We start from the raw sequence: 20,973 nt of genomic DNA on the forward strand, positions 1-20,973 counted from the left end.
AAGTCACTAAACCCCATTGCCTTGCAAAAACAAAAAAAAAAAAAAGAAAAGAAAGAAATTTTTGACCTGCTCTTTTTCTAACCTGGATTAAAGGGCCCCTATTTAGGCAACCTAGTGAACTCTCCCCATGGAAAGTGAACTTAGTAGCACAGTCCACTGCAGCTCACAACTCCTGAATTCAAAAGATATGCCAGCTTCAATCTCACTGGCATCTGGGAGTGCTAGTAGAGTTTTTTCCCCCCCAAGACATTCAAACTGTTTCTTCTGTTCTGGCCTTATTTTTTCTTCCTTTCATACATTAAGAATATCTTTCATTATTTATGGATTTTTCAACTTATTAACCAACAGATACAGCATGATTGAGAAACAATTAGGTCACAAAATAAAGTATGTAAAGTAAAACTAATTTATAAGGGTCTTCTCCTTTAGATCAGACTACTTCATTCTGCTAAAATTACAGTACAAGTATATATCATTTTGGTGGTGTAAATATTCCCTCTGCCAACACAGAACTGAGGTAGGCTTGTTTATAGGCAACAGTAATACAGAGTTGGCAGACCCTGGAATAGCTTGCATCCTTCTGGGAAAGCCTTTGAGAACTCAGGATCAGCTTTACACCATGAGGCATCACTTAAGTGATTATTTTAATGAAAGACTGAAATAATATTAGAGAGAACTATCTTCATCTGTCCTGTCTCTTCAACTAGACTAGAAACTCCCTGAGAGCAGAAACAATATTTTATATAATTTTTATTCTTGTCTGTGATTCTGTGGCAAGTTATTTCTCTTTGGGCCTCAGTTTTCTCATCTGTAAAATGAAAATATTTTATAAAATGATGCCTAAAATTCCTCTCATTCTGAATTTATGATCAGTAATATATCAAGAGGAGAAACTGACAAAAGAGAAGATAATGTGGAATTTTCAAAAAATGAATTATTCTTAATTACTTGGATAGATCTTTGATAAATATCAAATAATAAATACATTTTTTTCACTTGAGTCTGGTTTTATTTGTATGTTAGTAGGTATCTAATGCACAGTAATATGTATACAGCATTTCAAAGAACTCTGGAGTCAAGAAATCTGTAGTCAAAAGTAATAAAATTCATTCAGGGTGAGAAATGAATATTGCAGTAGCAGTTTTTGCCTACCACAAAACTGACCCAGAATTTGACTGAAGACAGTACAAGTAATTCACTTGTAGCAAAGGCTGCCCAGTTGTCTGGGCAGTGGAGCAACTGGGTTGAACTTTCCAAAGATGGCATCCAAAGCTGAATACTGGCCTTCAAAGTAGCAAAAGGAGAGAATTTTAGCCAGATCCTCCACTGTATACTACAGGAAGGAATTCAGTTATTGGAAGTTCCAGGCTCCCTGTCCCTGAACCTTAGGTAGGTAGTAGTACAATGGATAATAAAGCTCTTGGGGAGGAATTGGGAATCTTTGAATTCAAATATGGACTCAGACACTTACTAGCTATGACCCTGGGCTAATCGTTTAACTCCTGTTTGTCTCAACTGTAAAATGAGGATAAAAATAGAACTGAGTTCTTGTGAAGATTAAATGAGATAGTGATTATAAAAAAAATGTGCATGCACTATGCCTGCAGAAGGCAGTGCATAAAGCCTTATTCTCTTCCCTTTCTTTTCCTTCCCCCAATCCATTTAAAACATTCTCATCTGCCTTTGACAACTTCCCATATAGGAAGAGCTATTCTTCCCCTAGTTTCTAAATCAAATCCTCTTCATCCTTGGAAGTACACTTCATAATGACACAAAAACTCCCTAGATAAAGAATAATGAATAAGCAGCTGAGACTTTGTATTTTCCTCCACTATCCCTATCCATTCCAAAAGAGGTACACACTCTACCCTGTTCAATCCAATCTTTTCTGGCTATAAAACTACTTAAGAGCAAGGAACCAGGAGTAACTGTTTCAACTGGATGTTTTGTAAAGTCCTTATAAGGTCTCATATTTGCTCAGTAAACATATGTCTGTGGCAATGAATAAGTCTGAATAATTTTTTTTTGTCTCCACATTGCACTTGGCTACATTTACAGGAAGATAGATCTTTTTTGCTACAAAAAGACTTTTGTTGACATATTCCCTGAAAAAGCATTCTGCTTAATAGGCAGCCTCTCACATTTTTAGGGGAAAAAAACTATTTTGTTCTCTCAAAAGAATGCTAAAAAACTGAAACATCTCAGACTCCTGACACTCCAGAAGGTCAACATTAGTGGACTTAACTAGGAGTTTAAACTTTATCCAACTATAGGATCATGCAATTAATGAAAGGAAAGTAGTCTGTTTTCTCTAAAGTTAGGGAAAAACAAACAATTTTCCATCCAGAAGAACTAAATTGACTAGAAACTCACTAATCAAAGGCCAGTTCAGTCAAAACATTGTAAAGCATCTTTACTGTCTTCTGCTGAGGTATATTTTTTCCCTGAAATATTCTATTTCCATCATCATCTCCACAGCCAGAAAGGACTAGGTTCTTTCTTCAAGGGAGACAATCACTTCAAGGGAGACAAACTCCTTTTCTTGAGGCCAACCAAGACACACAGGCAATGTGATGAGATCTAGTGGTAGTTATGCTGAAAATGAATAGAGACATCTGACCCTGCTTATGATCAGAAAACCACCTCTAAGGGGCAGCTAGGTGGTGCAGTCGATAAAGCACAGGCCCTGGAGTCAGGAGTACCTGGGTTCAAATCCGGTCTCAGACACTTAATAATTACCTAGCCGTGTGGCCTTGGGCAAGCCACTTAACCCCGTTTGCCCTGTAAAAACCTAAAAAAAAAAACACCTCTAGACACAAATGGAAAGGGTACCACCCACACTTATTTTTGTGAGACATAACTTACCGAACATAACCTTCTCATTTTGCTGGACCGTTGGTTTCGGGGTTTAACCAGGAGTTTGTGCTTTGCTGCAGAATTATCAAGGCAGGAAGAAAACTCAGGAGGATAATCAAAATCTGCAAGAGGTGAAAGACTACTGTCAGATGTCCTTGGAGAGGTCATGGTATCACTGGCATGTCTGGAGAAAAGTTGGTCTGGAGAGAGGGGTCTGGAAGAAGAACCTAAAGGAACCTTTGGAAAACAAAGGAAAGATATTCAGAACATTAATTTAAAAAAGCAAAAGAATCAGATCAAAAACATTTAATTCTCTTAATGTGCTTTGTTTTTGTACTGTTTCTTGGTCTTTCTTATGAGGAATCCTAAATTTTCTAAATTTTTATTCTAATTATCCCATCTAAAAAGTCTTTCAGTTTTTTAATTTAAAAATTTTTATTTCTTATATTTAAATACACACAATTTGGCACTTGATGGGGCGAATTCTGTGATACCTTAATAGAAAGTAGCAACAATTAAGGCATGAGATCCAAATCATGTTTTAGTGTGTACCAACTGCTTTACCTAAATTCTCTTTTCTGAATCTTACAACAGTATCATGAAATAGGTAGGTCTTACTAACTCCATCTTTTAGAAATATCATAATAATAAATAAGGGATAATATTTAGTATAGAACTACACATATTTTATTTCACTTTATCCTTGCTGTTATTATTCCCATTTTACACAGCAGGGAATGGAGGCTAAAATAATTTAAGTAACTTACCCAGAGTCACAGAGCTTGCAAGCATCTGAAGCAGGAGTTGAACTTGGATCTTCCTGACTACAAGTATAATATTCAATCTACTATGCCATCTTGCTGCCTAAGAATATGGGGTCTGGGAGATAAAGTCAAACAATTTGTCCCAGGATTGGAGCTTATATCTCCTGACTCCAAATCTTATGACTATGTTAAATGTTAACAAAAATACTGTATGAAAATATGTCCTATATTTCTAAGAACTTCTAAAGTGCTAAATTCAGGAAATCACTTCTATTCTCTCTTGGAAAATCTTTAGGGTCAGGAATGTGCCAACTCTTTGTTCCTAAACCCTTGTATAAGGGATTTTGACCACTTGTAACACTTAGATGTAATAGATGAACCATAACAGGTTTTTCCTTGTATTTGGAGCAATAAGGTTGGACCAGTAGTTCAAGTGGGTCCTCTTTATAATGTGCTACTCAAATAAGATCTGTTTCATCACATGATTTCATCTCAATGGTTTCATTCTCTCAGGGTTTGAAGGCCAAAATCGTTCTGTATTCACTTAAGTTCTTATTAAGTCTTTTATTATTCCTTAATTCTTTACCAGGGACAAATATCTTTCCAGAGTATGGAAGGTTAGAAGTCATGAAAGACAAATTCTGGGTGCTAATTTCTTGTTTGTCTAGCTTTGACTTTGGCTAAGCACGGTAAATTCAAATGATAACTACTCAAATAATTTCTTAGCTGTACATTGTTGATGGTTTTGATGGTATCCACATGCCCCAGTAAGCCAGGTTGATGTGTTTTCTAAACAAATATTTTGATTCAAGCACTCCCTGACTTGGGTGTATCTACCCAACAGAGGACACTTTGTTCAGGAAAGGGGTGTTATTTTAGTTTTGAACTTCCTTTAGAAGTTCCCCCCCACACACACACATTATGAAATATCTTATTTGGCAGAGCTCCTTAAATGAATGACGTCTAAATGGCTTCTCTAGCAGAGATATTCATCAATATAAAGTAATGTGGGCAAAGAGAAAGATAGCAATTCAGACCATAGCCTATTTAGTGGAAGATTGTGGTACAGATAAAAAAAAATTGTTTACTGATCCAAAACCCCCTCAAAAAATCCTAGCACCAAAATTTTAGTCTGTGTAATGTTAAAAATCAACAAAGTTTAATTTAATAGTTGAACTAATGTATAAGACAATTTCATTTCAGCACAGTGAATCTGGCAAAGCCTGGGTGACAATAATCTCCTGAATGTGAGATTTGAGAGACTGGTTTGGGGCCTGCTGTGCCCTGATGGCAAATTACTTCAGCAAGTCATTCATTTTTCATATTGGTCTCTATGATGCTGCTTCAGTCTAATGAAAATAAATTTTAGTTGCACTAGCTAGATAGGAAAAAATGATTAAAAATTGCAGAAAAGAGGAATCAAGGGCATTGAGATTCTATTTTTCTTTCTTTATCTATCTGTTTATGAGGGTATTAAAAAAAAAAGCCCTGGAAACAAAAGCTAAATAAAGGCAAAAAATCCTATAACTGCTAACTAATCTCATGAGTAACCTATGATCTAGATTCAGGCAATCGATGATGTGGGTAATCTTACACAGGCAAACTCAGCCTTTCTGAAACAAGGCTGCTATCTGATATAAAATAATAAAAATGGTTTAAAAAAAGAAAAATTGCTTTCTTGAATATTGGGCAGTCAAAAAAAAGCATTTTACTGTATTAAATTAATTACACACCAAAGGATTGCAAGCATCTCACTTTCTTACAATGAGACTACCAAAAGAAAAGGGACTCACTAAAGGGAGCAGCATGTCTTCCTTATTGATTGGAAACAGAACTGTGTGTTACAAATAATCCAAACACAATGAATCCTCAGAAGAACTGGTAAACTTGCATATGCACACATTGACTTTTCAATCTTTTTTTTCTCTATTAATAAAAATATGGAAGCACAATACCAAGAGGTCTCAGGAAGTATGAATAGTTCCTGTTCCACTCCCACCCCTCTTTCCCCCATCCCTTTTCTCTACTTAAAAACCCTCCATTTTTTTACTCCTGGGAAAGTGTTTAAAGAAATTGGAAGGAAACCAATTTCTCTTTTCACCTAGCTTTAGAGCCTAAGTCTCAGTCTTGGCTTTGTTTTCTAATTAAGCTATTCAGAAAGTTTATAAGGCCTGGGGCAATCAAGATATCTATCTTTGCACAGCTTTAGACAGGATTGGTAAATTCAAGGGTCAATTCTCCAATTTAATCCTGCAAATCTATCTATCTATCTATCTATCTATCTATCTATCTATCTATCTATACATATATACTGATATACATACACACACACACACACACACACACATACATGCTATGGATGCACTGAGAGGCAGTTTTTTTTTTTTAACTATGCTATCTCTAAAATCTTCTGGTCTGGGTTTAGCTGTGACTATGAGGGATCTCAGAAGTCAAGGGTCAAGTAACCCTACTCCCCTGCACAGAATTTCAAAGTCCTATCTTTGCAAATTCAAGTGAAATCACCTGAATTTGAAAGGGGATGGAGAAGGCAAGGGTAGAGAAGGCCTAAAGAACCAGATTAGGAGACATTAAACAAAACCCAAATAGGTTAGAGACCTTCCTCATTTTTTTCTTGCTCTAGGAATGACCTCTAAACAGGGATTATTTTATCTTTTGCATACTGGAAGAAAGAAAATCTTCACTTTTTAGTTACCAGGGCTGCTGCTTATAGTGAATACCTGATATTAATCACAGATATGTTAACACTTTCTGAAGATTCTAGTTGTAATCAGGTCTAGGGGACATTTTTCATTGAAATTCTTCTAGGGGGCTTTCTCTTTCCTCTAATATGGCAAAAAATGTAGTCACTGGCAGAGCAGCCATGACACTCATCACTTCCACTTCAAAGAGAATACACCACTCTGGCCCCCTGTCCCATCCCCTTTCCTCACATTTCCATCTGGAAGATCATGTAAAATTTTTAGACCTGCCCTTTGTACCATAAGAAAAATATATTTTAATGTTATTAAAAGATAAAATATTTTGGGGAAGCTAGGTGGTACAGTGGATAGAGCACTGGCCCTGGAGTCAGGAGTACCTGAGTTCAAATCCAGCTTCAGACACTTAACAATAGCCTAGCTGCGGGGCCTCGGGCAAGCCACTTAACCCCAATGCCTTGCAAAAAAAAAAAAAGATATATGTTGATGTATAATATAAAAAAGCTATACATATATGTTATGCATTTCTGAGTATCTAAATTTTTTCTGTGTCATCTGCTGGTCTATGGCTTCCACAAAATTCCCCTAAAATTCCCATGTATTCTATCATGTCGCTTTTTTCATTTTTTTCCCAGTTTTTCACTTTTGTTTTGTTTCTTCTTTCACAATATGACTAATGTGGAAATATGTTTGGCATGAATGCACATGTATGTATAACTTATATTGGGTTGCTTGCCATCTTGGGGAGGAGAAGGAGGAAGAAGAAGGAAGGAAGAAAAATTTGGTTTATTTTTTTGAATTTCATTTATTTATTTATTTATTTATTTAGCTTGGGAGAAAAATCTGGAACTCACAATGTTATAAAAAAAATGAATGTTGGAAACGATCTTGTAATTGGAAATAAATGCCATTTACCAAAAAAATTCTCATGCCAACTCTAGTGCCTAACATTTACACATATTTGTTATTTAATAAATGCTTGTTGAATTGAATCAAACTGATGGCTGATTTCATGTCCTAGGCTCTAAAATTGGATGGGCTTCTGTGGTGCTGTAGGCTGGAACTCTCATTTTATAAATGAGGAGGCTAAGGCCCAATGTCACACAGGTAGCAAGTCATCAAAAGCTGTATTTGAACCCAGGTTCTCTGACTCCATGGTCAGCATTCTTCCCACTATGCCAAACTGTTGTTGTTTAGCCATTTTTCAGTCACATCTGATTCTTCATGATGCCTTTCCTGGCAAAAATACTTAAGTGGTTTCATTTTATTGATGAGGAAACTGAGGCAAACAGGGCTAAGTGACTTGCCCAGGGTCACAGAGCTAGTAAGTATCTGAGGCTAAAATTGAACTCAGGTCTTTGTGACTACAGGCCCAGCATGCTATCCCCTGCCCACCTAGCTGTCCCTGTACCAAATAGCTTCCTTTGATAATGACAGTCTTGTAAATCTTAGTAATTACATTTTAAAATAAAATTTGCTACAAAATAACCTACTCAATGTTTTACAAGACTGCAAACATATAACCTATTTTAATTGCTTACTGTCCTAGGAATGGAAAAATTAGGAAATCAAAAGTTTTTTTAAATGAGCGCTTAAAAATTGTCTTCACATGTAATTAGCAAAAAATAACCTTATTTAAAAACTCACAAAAAACCCTATTCAAGCAGGAAGTGATACCATGAAATTATACTCAGATAATGGATTTTTAAAACCACTTTCTTGGGGTGGCTAGGTGGCACAGTGGATAGAACACTGGCCCTGGAGTCAGGACTACCTGAGTTCAAACTCAGCCTCAGACACTTAATAATTACCTAACTGTGTGACCTTAGGGTAAGCCACTTAACCCCATTTGCCTTGCAAAAACCTAAAAAAAAAAAAAAAACAAAAAAAAAACCACTTTCTTGATAACGTGATTGAGGCCAAACCACAAACTAAGAATATAAACCCAACACTCTGAAATTTAAAAGCACAGTTGCAAAGACTAGTGTCTATTTTTTTGATGTTTTTTTTTTGCAAGGTCATGGGGTTAAGTGAACTTGCCAAAGTCCACACAGCTAAGCAAGTATCAAGTGTCTGAGGTTGGATTTGAACTCAGGTCCTTCTGACTCCAGGGCCGATGATCTACATACTGCCACCCCAGTGTCTGTTTTAATCACATGTTTGAGTAGCTGACTTGATTTTGTTTTTCAAGCTTAATTTTGTATGTAGAGACCCCCTTCAGTCACCAGAGTTTGGTCCTCATAACTAAAGGATACCCTCTCCCTTCTCTTCATTAGCCTGAATTATACTACTGGCAGTAACAATAAGTTATCACTTATGGTTATTTTATAACAGTAAGTGATTATTTTATTTAATGTCATAAATTTGGCATAGTACCTTGCCATGTGGATGGCTATTATTAGCTCAAATGAATGAAGTCAAGTAATTTGGGGGGATATTTTTGAAAACCTGACATTTAAATTGTTAAATTAATTATTAAAGTTCAATTGCACTTACTTTCTTTTACTATGAATTAAGTGAAGTGAAGTGAAAGATGAATATCACACTATTAGGTGGTTTTGCTAAACTATTTTGGGGAAATATAATTTGTACTGGAATTTGCTCAGGTATTTCTGGGAAGTTCTTATAATTTCAAAAAGGAATCTATTTACAAAAACAAATGCACTGACATTAGATCACTGTGTAGAAAGTGTATGAATTATAAATCAACAGTCTATCAAAAGTTAACCTATAAAAGTTAATTCTGACATAAAACTAGCTGTTCTTTTGCAAAATACTGATTTTGTTTATCATGATATTTATGACTAAGGATTTTGTTGGGTCTAGATTTTTGTTTCTTCTTAATGAATAGAGTAAGAAATTACCTGTTCTTCTTCTTCACTGCCTGTTCCAGCTAAACTCAAAGAGCTAAGATGCTTGTGAGGGTCAGAGAACTGGAATGGAATGAGGGAGAGATTCAGTCAACGAGGAACAATGAAGTGAATTACAAACAGATAACACACCTATGTGCAAAACAAAATAACATTTGATATTAAAAAGCCAAACTTTAACATAAAAGAAATTTTAAAAAATCAAAGGTACAGAAAAAAAGTGAGGGTCTAATCTAAATACTATGCTATTTAAGTAACATGCTGCTATTATTTTGATATTATTCAGACTATAAATGAAGTACTAACAGTATTCCTTCTGTATCATAAGAGTCATGGCAAACCTGGGAAGGTTTGCTATTGATATGGGAACCAGGAAAAATTAGACCAACTCTATCTATGAAAAATCACAGAATGAGAAAGCTGGAAAACAGGGTTAAGAAATTATCAATTCAATTCTCACATTCCACAGATGAGATAACTGAGAACCAAAGAGGTTAAGTGATTTTCCAAAAGTCATAAAACCTAGTTAGTGTCTTAGATAGGACTTGAATCTGATTCTCCCAGGTCAGAGTTTTTTTCAGTACTCTACTGGTTGTTTTCTTCCTCTTTCCTTTCTCCCCTAAAAGAAAAGAAACATGCTTGGAATGGTCTAATGCTCTTATGCCCATGGTCATGGGACTATTTGACTTATACTAAAAAAGAGAACTACAATAAATTATAAATTGACATATCCTAGACCTAGTTGAAATATGGTCTTCTGTCTCCTCTTGCTTAGTCACAATAAAATACACATGATACAGTAGGGATGCCACCTTTAGTCATTATTAAGAAAATATTACTTTCCCTTCTTGTTTCCAGTGGACAGGGGTATTCCAAACCTAGACTTTTACTGCATAAATTATATAGCACTAAATGGAAGTTGAATTTTTTTCCCTCTTAACTTGTGATCACATCATGTTATCTGAGAAAGTGACAGGAGAAATTTCCTTCATTCTTTTTACCAAAGCATAAACATTTCTTAAAAATATATTTGCTAAATGTTAAATGGTCCTGTCCATTTTATCCATGCAGTTTTTGGCCCCCTCTAGCATCCTGACCCTATCTTATTTCTGTTCAGAATCCTAAAACTCTCCTGTTCTAACAGGAACTTATAGCCATGTACATTCAATGCTTACCCAGAAATACAAATTGTTCAACTTCACAAACATACATGAAAAAAAAGAGGCAGAATGTTTTGGCTCATTTAAACTAGTCACCTGGTCCGAACAATTTATAACCAGAAAGATCATACAATCATAGATTTGAGATGGAAGGACTTTAAGAGGCCATCTAGTTTAAGGCAATTTAAGTGATTTGTCCATGATCACATAAGAAATATTTACTAGAGAGAGAAACTGATGCAAAATGAAGTTAAGAAACAAGGAAAAAAATACACAACAGCTACCACAGGGCAAATGAAAAGAACAATAGGACAAAACTGAATGCTATGTAATTATAATGATCAAGTTAGCCCTAGAGTAGAGATGATTATGAAGATGGATTGTTGCATACACTGGCAGAAGAGGTAGCTATGTCAGAGTGTTTTTCTTAAATGTGTTACCAAGAAAAATGTGACATCTAACCTCTACATGTTAACATCATCCTATATCATATTACCTGAATCATATCTCTAAAGAAAGACCAACTTTCAGCTCAAAGGATAAAAACCAAATTGAGTCAATGGTCCCCATATCCCCAATCCATCAAAGGACCGATCCATCTAATAAAATCTGCTAGCACTTCCCTACCTTAGACACATATGTCCTTTGGGAATAAGCTGAAAAGGAAAGGGAGCAAGTGACCCAAGAGTCATCTAGCTGCCCTTTGTGATAAAAATGGGTCAAAAGCACAGGCTGTTGATGTTGATACTTGCTTTTGTTGTTGTGCTGGCATTTATATCATGAAATAGAGACATTTCTGGAGGACTCCTGGGTAACCCATCATCTTCAGAACTCATGCCAGCATCCTCTCCCCGTTTAGTGGGAATCCCACATGGAGGAGGGGGACCCAATTTCATATTATACTGGATTTTCATCTGTAATGGAAAAAAATAGAAATATTCTATTAAGTGGATACCTAGTATTTATTAACAGGAATTCTTTTTTTGCAGAGGTATGATATGGCTGATAATAACTGACTTTTAAAAAAATAATCTTAATAATCAATAATGTTATTAAATATCTTCTCTGTACCAAGGCACCATACTAAGTGCTAAAAACTGAACTATGAAATCCACTCTGCTAAGTCTATATCCTTTCCTAATAGTATCTCAGAAATGAATAATTCTGTAGCTGTAATTTAGAATAGAAAAGAATAGAATATTTTACTAACAATGAATGGAAAGGTATTCATAGTATAGAAACTTTCAATGTAGTCCCACTGTGTTGTATAAGCTTGACATGGGTCCTCAAAGGCTACGACACTGGTGTCTCCAAGCTAGAAAAGCTTTGGGTATGAGCTGGGCAATGGATATCATTTGTAAACTAGGGATTGTATGACCTAATATGGATATTCCAAGAGAGTGTAAACTACTTGAAGCAGGGAACATTTCATTTTTGTCTTTACAGCCCTTGTACCTTACACAAAGTAGAGACTCAACAAATATCAACTGAATTGAACTGAATTTCTAAAGGATTAGCCACCCCCCACCAAATGAAGAATTTTAGGGGGCCATGGTAACTCTTGAAATCATATATTAAGAAGGGGAGATTAAATCAGATTTAAATAACTGGGCAAACATCAACTGCTCATGGATAGGTAGAGCTAATATAATACAATTCTACCAAAACTAAACTATCTGTTTAGTACCCTACCAATCAAAATTCCAAAAAAATTACTTTAATGAGTTAGAAAAAGTTGTAAGTAAATTCATATAGAGAAATAAAAAGTCAAGAATTTCCAGGGATTTAATGAAAAAAAGTGCAAAAGAAGTGGCTTAGCTCTACCTGATCTAAAATTATAAAGCATCAGTCATCAAAACTGTCTGGTATTGGCTAAGAAATAGAATGGTGGACCAGGGGAATAGACTAGGTACAATAGCAAGAAATGATTATAGCAATCTGCTGTTTGAGAAACCCAGAGTCCAGCTCTTGGGATAAAAACTCTCTCTTTGATTAAAAACTGCTGGGAAAATTGGAAGTTAGCATGGAAGAAACATAGATTAGACCAACACCTCACACCCTATACCAAGATAAGATCCAAATGGATACAGCATTTAGACATAAAAAACAATACCAGCAAAAAAAAAAAAAAAAGCAAACCAGAAGATCAAGGACTAGTTTTCCTGTCAGATCTATGGAAAGGGAAGCAGTTTATGACTAAGGAAGAGATAGAGAACATCACTAAAAACAAATTAGATGATTTCGATCACATTAAATTAAAAAGCTTTTGCACAGACAAAACCACTATAACCAAGATCAAAAGAAATGTAGTAAACTAGGAAACAATCTTTACAACTAATGTTTCTGACAAAGGACTCATTTCTAAAATATACAGAGAACTGAATCAAATTTATATATAAAAAAAAACATTCCCCAATTGACAAATGGTCAAAGGATATGCAAAGGCAATTTACAGATGAGGAGATATCAAAGCAATCCATTAGTCATATGAAAAATTGCTCTAAATCATTACTTATTAGAGAAATGCAAGTTAAAGCTTCTCTGAAGTACCACCTCACACTTCTCAGACTGGCCAATATGACCAGAAAGGATAATGATCATTGTTGGAAGGGTTGTGGGAAATCTGGAACACGATTACACTGTTGGTGGAGCTGTGAACTCATCCAACCTTTCTGGAGAGCTATTTGGAACTATGCCCAAAGGGCAACAAAAATGTGTATACCCTTTGATCCAGCAATACCACTACTGGGTCTATACCCTGAAGAGATCATGAAAAGGGGTAAAAGCATCACTTGTACAAAAATATTCATAGCAGCCTTGTTTGTGGTGGCAAAGAATTGGAAATCAAGTAAATGTCCTACAATGGAATGGCTTAGCAAACTGTGGTATATGTATGTCATGGAACACTATTGTTCTATTAGAAACCAGGAGGGATGGGAATTCAGGTAAGCCTCTGGAGGGATTTGCATGAACTGATGCTGAGTGAGATGACCAGAACCAGAAAAACAGTGTATATATCTTAACAGCAACATGGGGGTGATGTTCAACCTTGATGGACTTGCTTATTCTTAGTGCAACAATCAGGGACAATTTTGGGCTCTCTACAATGTAGAATACCATCTGTATCTAGAGAAAGAACTGTGGAGTTTGAACAAAGACCAAGGACTATTAACTTTAATTTAGGGAAAAAAAGCCTGATATCTTATTGTCTGATCTTGCTATCTCTTATACTTTATGTTTCTTCCTTAAGGAAATGATTTCTCTCTCATCACATTCAATTTGGATCAATGTATACTATGGAAACAATGTAAAGAGTGGCAAATTGCCTTCTGTGGGGAGTGGGGAGAGGGAAGTAAGATTAGGGGGAAAAATTGTAAAACTCAAAATAAATAAAATCTTAAAAAAAAAAGAAGAAGGGAGAGGTGGTGATCTTTGTTGGTAAAAGAAGTAGAGTAGCCCTAGACATGTAATGATGTTTTGAGTGATAGCATAATATCCAAATGATGACCCAAATTGTCCTAGTAACATGAAAAGAAATACCTCAAATTCTTCATCTCATGTCACTGTTTGGAATATTACCTGTAAGGCTCTGATTCTCTCAGATACATTTTCCTGAGAAAACACCCGAGCTGGTCTGGGGGGATCTTGACCCGTTTCAGGAATGAAGATGCTGTCATGTGAAAGGGCACGGCTCCCCAGGGTACCTTTGTGTTCCCTAGGATAGAAGAGATAATAGTATACTATGCATACTTTCATTCCTTCCTAATCACTCTATGCTTTAGTGATAAGAAGCACAAAAAAATATAATTGTAGCCTGATAACATAAAAAACACCAATATTGGGACTGTTCCTAATAATACCTTCTTGATATTATCAAAGACCAATCCTCAGGACCATTGGAAGCATGGCAGTCACTCAGTCAATCATTTTTTTAAACTCTCTCCACATGTCAGGTACATCAGAGACATGAATTCTCATAGTAGAGAGGAGATATGTGATGAGAAAAAATGCAAACTTTTATTTCATTTCATTTATTTATTCATTCTTAGGTTTTCGCAAGGCAAATGGGGTTAAGTGGCTTGCCCAAGGCCACACAGCTAGGTAATTATTAAGTGTCTGAAGCTGGATTTGAACTCAGGTCCTCCTGACTCCAGGGCCAGTGATCTATCCACTGTGCCACCTAGCCACCCCTTTTTATTTTATTTTTTTTTTAAAGTGAAACAGAAATGATGACCCCAAAGAAGCAGAGTTAAAAAAGAACAGTTCATAGCCAATCTCAGTTCTAACCCCTCTCCATTCTAAGTTATATGGAAAATCTGAAGAGAATGAAGTCATTTCTTGTATGTAAGCAAGCAGACACTCTGGCTCCCATGTAGAGAAGCTATTCTGGAGACTGTGTTTGCATAGCAGGCTGGGTGAACTGGCTGTCTGATAGTCTGGTCACAGAGATTATCCAAAATATCCACTATCCATTCCTGTCCTGGCACTTGGGTTCAGCAGATGGCATAGTTAAATGGAAATTTCAAATTTGTAAAATTCACAGCCCCTTTTTATTACTTTATTTAATACAGGAACATGGGGTACATTCTGAAATGTAATGTGGGAATACTACCAATTTTTTAGATCATTCCTTCCTGAAACTATCCTGGTTTCTAATCTTGATTCTGACACTCTCCCCCACCAACTAGATAATCAAGGAATTGTTTGGAAGAGGATTCATGAAGAATAAATGGAGGATGTATGATGTAGAAATTAAAAGTCATGGTTTCCTTGCAATGATGACCAGTCAAACAATAGGTGGAAAAGGTTCTATTTTAGACACCTTCATTTAGACAATGAAGGAAGGAAATCTTGACTCAGTATGCTGAACTGAAGATGTTGCCAATTTGCTGCATTTGTGCATATGGAAATTTGACCCTAGTAACCTGGCAACAGTCTTGAAGGCTATTTTGTGAAGCACTGTTTTTAAAATGAATACCATCCTGAGGAAATCCAAGGAGTTCTGTGAATACACATTTTTCCAAAATTCAAATAGTACTCAAATGACAAACAACCCAAACAGAAAGAAGCTTGGAGGTTATCTGATTCAACCTTTACCTTAAGTCTTAATTCCCTCTTATAACATTTTTTTAAATTGCTCTGTCATTTATTTATTTATTTATTTATTTGTAAGGCAAACGGGGTCAAGTAGCTTGCCTAAGGCCACACAGCTAGGTAATTATTAAGTGTCTGAGAACAGATTTGAACCCAGGTACTCCTGACTGCAGGGCCAGTGCTTTATCCACTACGCCCCCATAGCTGCCCCCTATTATAACATCTTTAAGAGATGTGTGTGTGTGTGTGTGTGTCTGTGTGTGTGTGTCTGTGTGTAATATGTCATAGGTAGAAGGTTCAGTCTTAGTTTGAGGGTCTCTAGTGTTGGAGACCATATGATCTATGGAGGTAGTTTATTTTACTTTTGGACTACTCTTAATCATTAGGCAAGATTTCCTCATTTGAACAAAAATCTGCCTCCCTGCATTTGTCCTAATCATACAAAACAAACCTTATAACTCTTTCCCACAAATACACCTTAATTAAACCTCTTTCCCACATCAACCTTCATAAACCTGAATATAATCATGACCTAATGTGAACATCCCTTCTACAGCAGGGAGGTTAAGGCTGGTAGATTATTTGAGCTCAGGTGTTCTGAGCTACAGTGAAGTGAGCTGACTGGTTTTCTGTCCTCAGAACCTGTAAGGAGAGGTCTGGGTCACCAGGGAACCCAAACTGCCTAAGAATGGGTGAACACTCTTAAGTGAGAAGCAGAGTAGGTCAAAACTTCCATGTCTATCAGTAATGGGCTCTGGTTTGTGAATGGCTATTGTATTTTCAGTCTGCATGAGATAGAAGCTCCAATCTCAAAAAAGAAAATTAAAAAGGAAAGAAAAAGAAAAAATGAAGATAGAAATCATATTCCTGCTGAAGTCTTCTCTTCTTCCTGGTAAACATGTACATCTTTTTTCAGCCTATCCTTACATGATAGGGTTTAGAATTGAGGCTCTTAAATTTTTTTTAGAAGTCTGGTGAAACCTATGAACCTATTTTCTGATAATTTTTTAAATAAATAAAATTGGACAGAAAACAAAGTCAACATAATGAAATATAATTATCAACATTTTTTCTTAATAAAAAAAGTTCATGGATATCCTCAGCACTTTAACTGCCTTCTTCTGGATATTATTTTATTTTTTACCTTTAATTGAACAGTATTTTACCTTTAATTGAACATGATATTCCAGATATGACTCAATTAGAGTAGAGCAGATACCAATACCTTCTGTGTGTTAGACACTAAGCTTCTATTCATGCAGTCTAAGGTAAAGCAAGAAACTTGAAGCCAGATCTTTCTGACATGGAGGTTTACTGTCTCAATGCTATTTAGTGCTACCTCTTGGTATCAAAGAAAGAACCAGGCTTTGGAGCATGAGAACCAACATTCAAATCCTACCTCTGATCACTTATTACCTTAATGATCAAATTCCCTTGACTTCATTTCCTAATCTGTAAAATTAGGGGACTTCTTAGGTTTTTTTTCTGGTTCTAAATTTGTGATTTTACATAAATATATGTAATATTTATAAATAATGAATTATATTATATGCAATAATATAATAATGCATATATAATGGAATTACATCTAATTTTATGCTATGGTTTGATATATCAGTAATGTAATGAGAAAATTTATAATTCATGACAACCTAAAATAAGTATAGCAAGAAATGGTAGAAATCAAATACAATACTTTTGATCAAACCAGATTTATTGCATTGGTTTTCGTGTATAAACCAGTTGCCCCTATAGGAGACTGTTTCTTTAAAATGGAAGGCAACAATATCCTTAAGGGTTTTTTTTGCCAATAAGGAAGTGCACAATGAATAGCATTCTATTGCCAAAATTCTGTCATAAGGTTACTCAAAAGGTTTGAATACCAAGTGTGGATTATAGATGATGGTGCTACACATAAAAGGAAAAGAAGGAAAGGAAAGAAGGAAGGAAAAAAGAAAGAAGGAAGGAAGGAAGGGAGAAAGGGAAGGAGAGAAGGAAAAAAACCTTAAAAACAATGAAAAAATAATTCAAAACCTTACAAGATATTTTAATTGTTTGCTGCCACCAAGTGGTCATTCTTAGGTAAATGAAACAGATTTTGGCGAACAGTTCAATTAGCCACTTATTAGGCAACTGGGCATTTATTAGGTACCAGTGCAACCAACATTGATAAAATTAGCATTAATTGGGAACAATAAAGTTTCCTTGGCTTCTGTTAACTTTCTAATCCTGGGGAATTGCTATCTTTCCTGAAAACTATTGAATAAATTTAAGAATATTCTTTTATTTTTTTAAAGCCATTTTAAAAGTTGTCTTTATTCCCTTCAGGTTATACTTAGTTTAGGGATTTTTGGTTTTACAAAAGAGAATCAGCATGGTACAATGGATAAAGATCTGGTTCTGGATCTAGGACACAATTTCAATCCTGGCTCTGACACACTGGCTGTGGGACTCTGGACAAGTCGACCTCTGAGTGCTCTGATCAGTTCTTTCAGACAATAGTAGTAGCTCACGTGCACTGATAGAGAAAATTTCCTGATCTGGGAGTTCCCTAAAACAATGAAATAACAGGTCTACTACTTCTCCCTAGTCCTATTCTATTCTCAGTGTTATACACACAGTAATTAATAAATGCTTTTCATTTATTCAAGAACTCTCCTTTAAACAAGTGGCTTTCCCCAAATGGCTTCTTTCTGTCTAAGGGTTTCAAGTTTGAGAAAATCTAAAAAAGACTTTCAGGTAGAAAATTGTCACCCCAGGAGAATAGGGAAAGATAGAAAAAAACTATTCTGTGGAAGAACAGATTTAGGAGAATCTTAAGATTATAAAAATAATTTTTTAAAAAAAAGATTGTAAAACTTTTAAAACTAAAAAACACCTTAGAAAGCAACTAATCTAAAAAAAATCAGAAAAAAGAAAGCAACTAATTTAACTTTAACCTATAGGTGAAGATCCTACAACTGAGAGAGAGAGAGAGAGAGAGAGAGAGAGAGAGAGAGAGAGATGAGTGATTCATCAAAATCACACAACAAATGGGGCAATTAGGTGGTGCAGTGGATAGAGCACCTGCCCTGGAGTCAGGAAGACCTGAGTTCAAATTCGGTCTCAGATACTTAATACATACTTAGCTCTGTGTCCTTGGGCAAGTCACTTAAACCCATTGCCTTGCAAAAACCAAAAAAAAGGCACACAAATATTAAATTTCCTCTAGATTTCTTGATTCCCAAATGAGGAAAGGTCAGGGAGACAAAGAAAGAGAAAAACTTGTTACATGTTCAGAAATTCCCTCAAGATCATAGTGATCATCATTTGATCCTCAAAGCAACCCTGGAAAGGAGATGCTGCTATTATCCTCATTTTATAGCAGAGAAAACTGAAGCAGACAGAGGATAAATGATTTGCCCAGGGTCATACAATTAAGAAATATCTAAAGTCAAATCTCAACTTGGTTCTTCTTGACTACAAGTGCAGTTGTTGTATTACCTCTGAACTTTTGTTGTTGTTCAGTCATTTTAGTCATGTCTGACTCTTCGTGACCCCATATGGGGCTTCTTGGCAAAGATACTGTAATAGTTTGCTGTTTCCTGCTCCAGTGCATTTTACAGATGAGGCAAATGAGGCTGACTGATTTGCCCAGGATTACCAAGTTAGTAAGTATCTGAGATCCAATCTGAATTCAGGAAGATGGATTTTCCTGATTCTGGGCACAGAACTCCATCCACTGTGCCACCCAGCTTCCCACTGTACTATTTAGCTGTCTGTATAATAATCCATGCTCAGTCTTAGCACAGTCCCTAATATACAGTAAGTGCTCATAAATATTTATGGTCTGTCTAATAACAGGCAAAGTCTAGTCCCTGAAGCTTACTCAAGTTCATCCTCTGAATCATAGCCGATGGGCAGAGATACTGGAGCAATGACATCACTCTCTGATTGGCTTGGCTTCCAGCTGCTGCTACTGGCAGATGATGAGGTCTCTTTTCTCTTCTTCTTCCCAAAAAATTTTTTAAAAGTTTTAAACTTGGACTTCTTCTTTCCTAAATAAATGAGACAGTCAAATAGATAAATGTGTAACTGAAAAAGTTAGTATCCTTTGGCTTCTATGTTTCAATACACCTGAAAAACTGAACAAGGAGAACACAAATACAATTTTAGCATCTCATTTCCTGCCCCTTTTGTCTACCACTAATTAAAATTAATTACTCTAGATGTGAGATCTTTTAACCTAATAACTAAAAAAGAGATACTACTGGATGAAACGAACCATTTCCAATTAAGATTTTCACTATAAATGAAACCAGAAAGAAGAGAAGAGAAGGTGCAGGATAGGTCATAATTTTTTTTTTCAGAGAAACAAGTAAAGGAACTGGTAGAGTGAATTGCATTCTGCTACCAAGGGTCACTTCTAAGAAATATGGGCAAATGATCTGGAAGTAATCTTTATGAATATAAACAAATAGATTACATAATTTCAGTTATGTACTATATATTTGTCATATGTTGCAGAGGAAGGAGAAAAAAATGACCAAAAAACAACTTGATAAAATCTTCCAAATCAAGTCAATAAATACTTGGTGACTTCAATGGGAAGATGATTAAAGGGTTAAAAAAATATGTTGGAGAGAGGCAGCTAGGTGATGCAGTGGTCTTAAAGTCAGGAGGACCTGAGTATAAATCCTGCCTCAGACATTTGATACTAGCTGTGTGACCCTGAGCAAATCACTTAACCCCAAATGCTTCATCAAAAAATTATATATATAAGAGAAAGTGGTTCAGGATTAAGAAACAAAAGAGGCTAAAGTTTTTTAGATTTTTTCAGAAAACTTGCGATTTAATATTGAGTGATTCAGACTTTGTTCTAGTAGAAAGTCATAAAGTATTAATAAAACAAATGGCAAACATCACCACCCAAAGTGAAATGAACTCTATTTTAACATGTAAGAAATTACTATTTACCATTGTGGGATTCATTTCTGACTCTGCTGTCTATACAAAGTCAGATCATTTACTATTTAGAAGTTAAAATTAATTGCTGTTGAGTTATTTTTTGCAACGTCTGACTCTGTCATCTCATTTGGGTATTTTCTTGGCAAAGATACTGGAATGGTTTGCCATGTCCTTCTCCAGTTCATTTGACAGATGAGGAAACTGAGGCAAAGGGTTAAGCAACTTTTCCAGGGTCACACAGCTAGTAAGTTATCTGAGGTAAGTTTTGAACTTAGGGAGAAAAGTCTTTATGGCTTCAGGTCTGCCACTCTAACCACTGTGCCATCTAGCTACCCAAGTAGAAATTAGTTAGTCAAGACAAATACTTCTTAGATATCTATCATGTTTATGACACTGATGATAAGCACTGGGGATACAATGGCAAAAAAAATGACAAAACAAAATAAACCAGTCTCTGCTCTCAAAAAGCTCATAGAAAAAGATAAAGCTGAAAAAACAGGTAAATTACCTTCATTCCAACCCACAATAAATCAGCTATTGATTGTGATGAACTGAAAAAGAACTT

General features: G+C 35.6%; 1 protein-coding gene across 6 annotated transcripts in view; it reads right to left on the reverse strand.

Moving 5' to 3' along the window:
* Positions 1 to 20,973, reverse strand: part of CRACDL (CRACD like) — a 203,586-nt gene that overhangs the window by 12,468 nt on the left and 170,145 nt on the right. For all 6 annotated transcript variants that reach the window (XM_074213753.1, XM_074213750.1, XM_074213749.1 and 3 more), the window contains 5 exons: positions 19,330 to 19,498; positions 13,947 to 14,082; positions 11,120 to 11,281; positions 9,202 to 9,270; positions 2,866 to 3,093 (listed from right to left, as the gene is read on the reverse strand). In XM_074213753.1, the coding sequence (XP_074069854.1) occupies positions 2,866 to 3,093; positions 9,202 to 9,270; positions 11,120 to 11,281; positions 13,947 to 14,082; positions 19,330 to 19,498 (764 nt within the window). The remainder of the gene's footprint in view (positions 1 to 2,865; positions 3,094 to 9,201; positions 9,271 to 11,119; positions 11,282 to 13,946; positions 14,083 to 19,329; positions 19,499 to 20,973) is intronic.

The sequence above is a fragment of the Macrotis lagotis genome, chromosome 1 (assembly GCF_037893015.1).
Source record: "Macrotis lagotis isolate mMagLag1 chromosome 1, bilby.v1.9.chrom.fasta, whole genome shotgun sequence".
In the NCBI taxonomy this organism is placed as follows: Eukaryota; Metazoa; Chordata; class Mammalia; order Peramelemorphia; family Peramelidae; genus Macrotis; species Macrotis lagotis.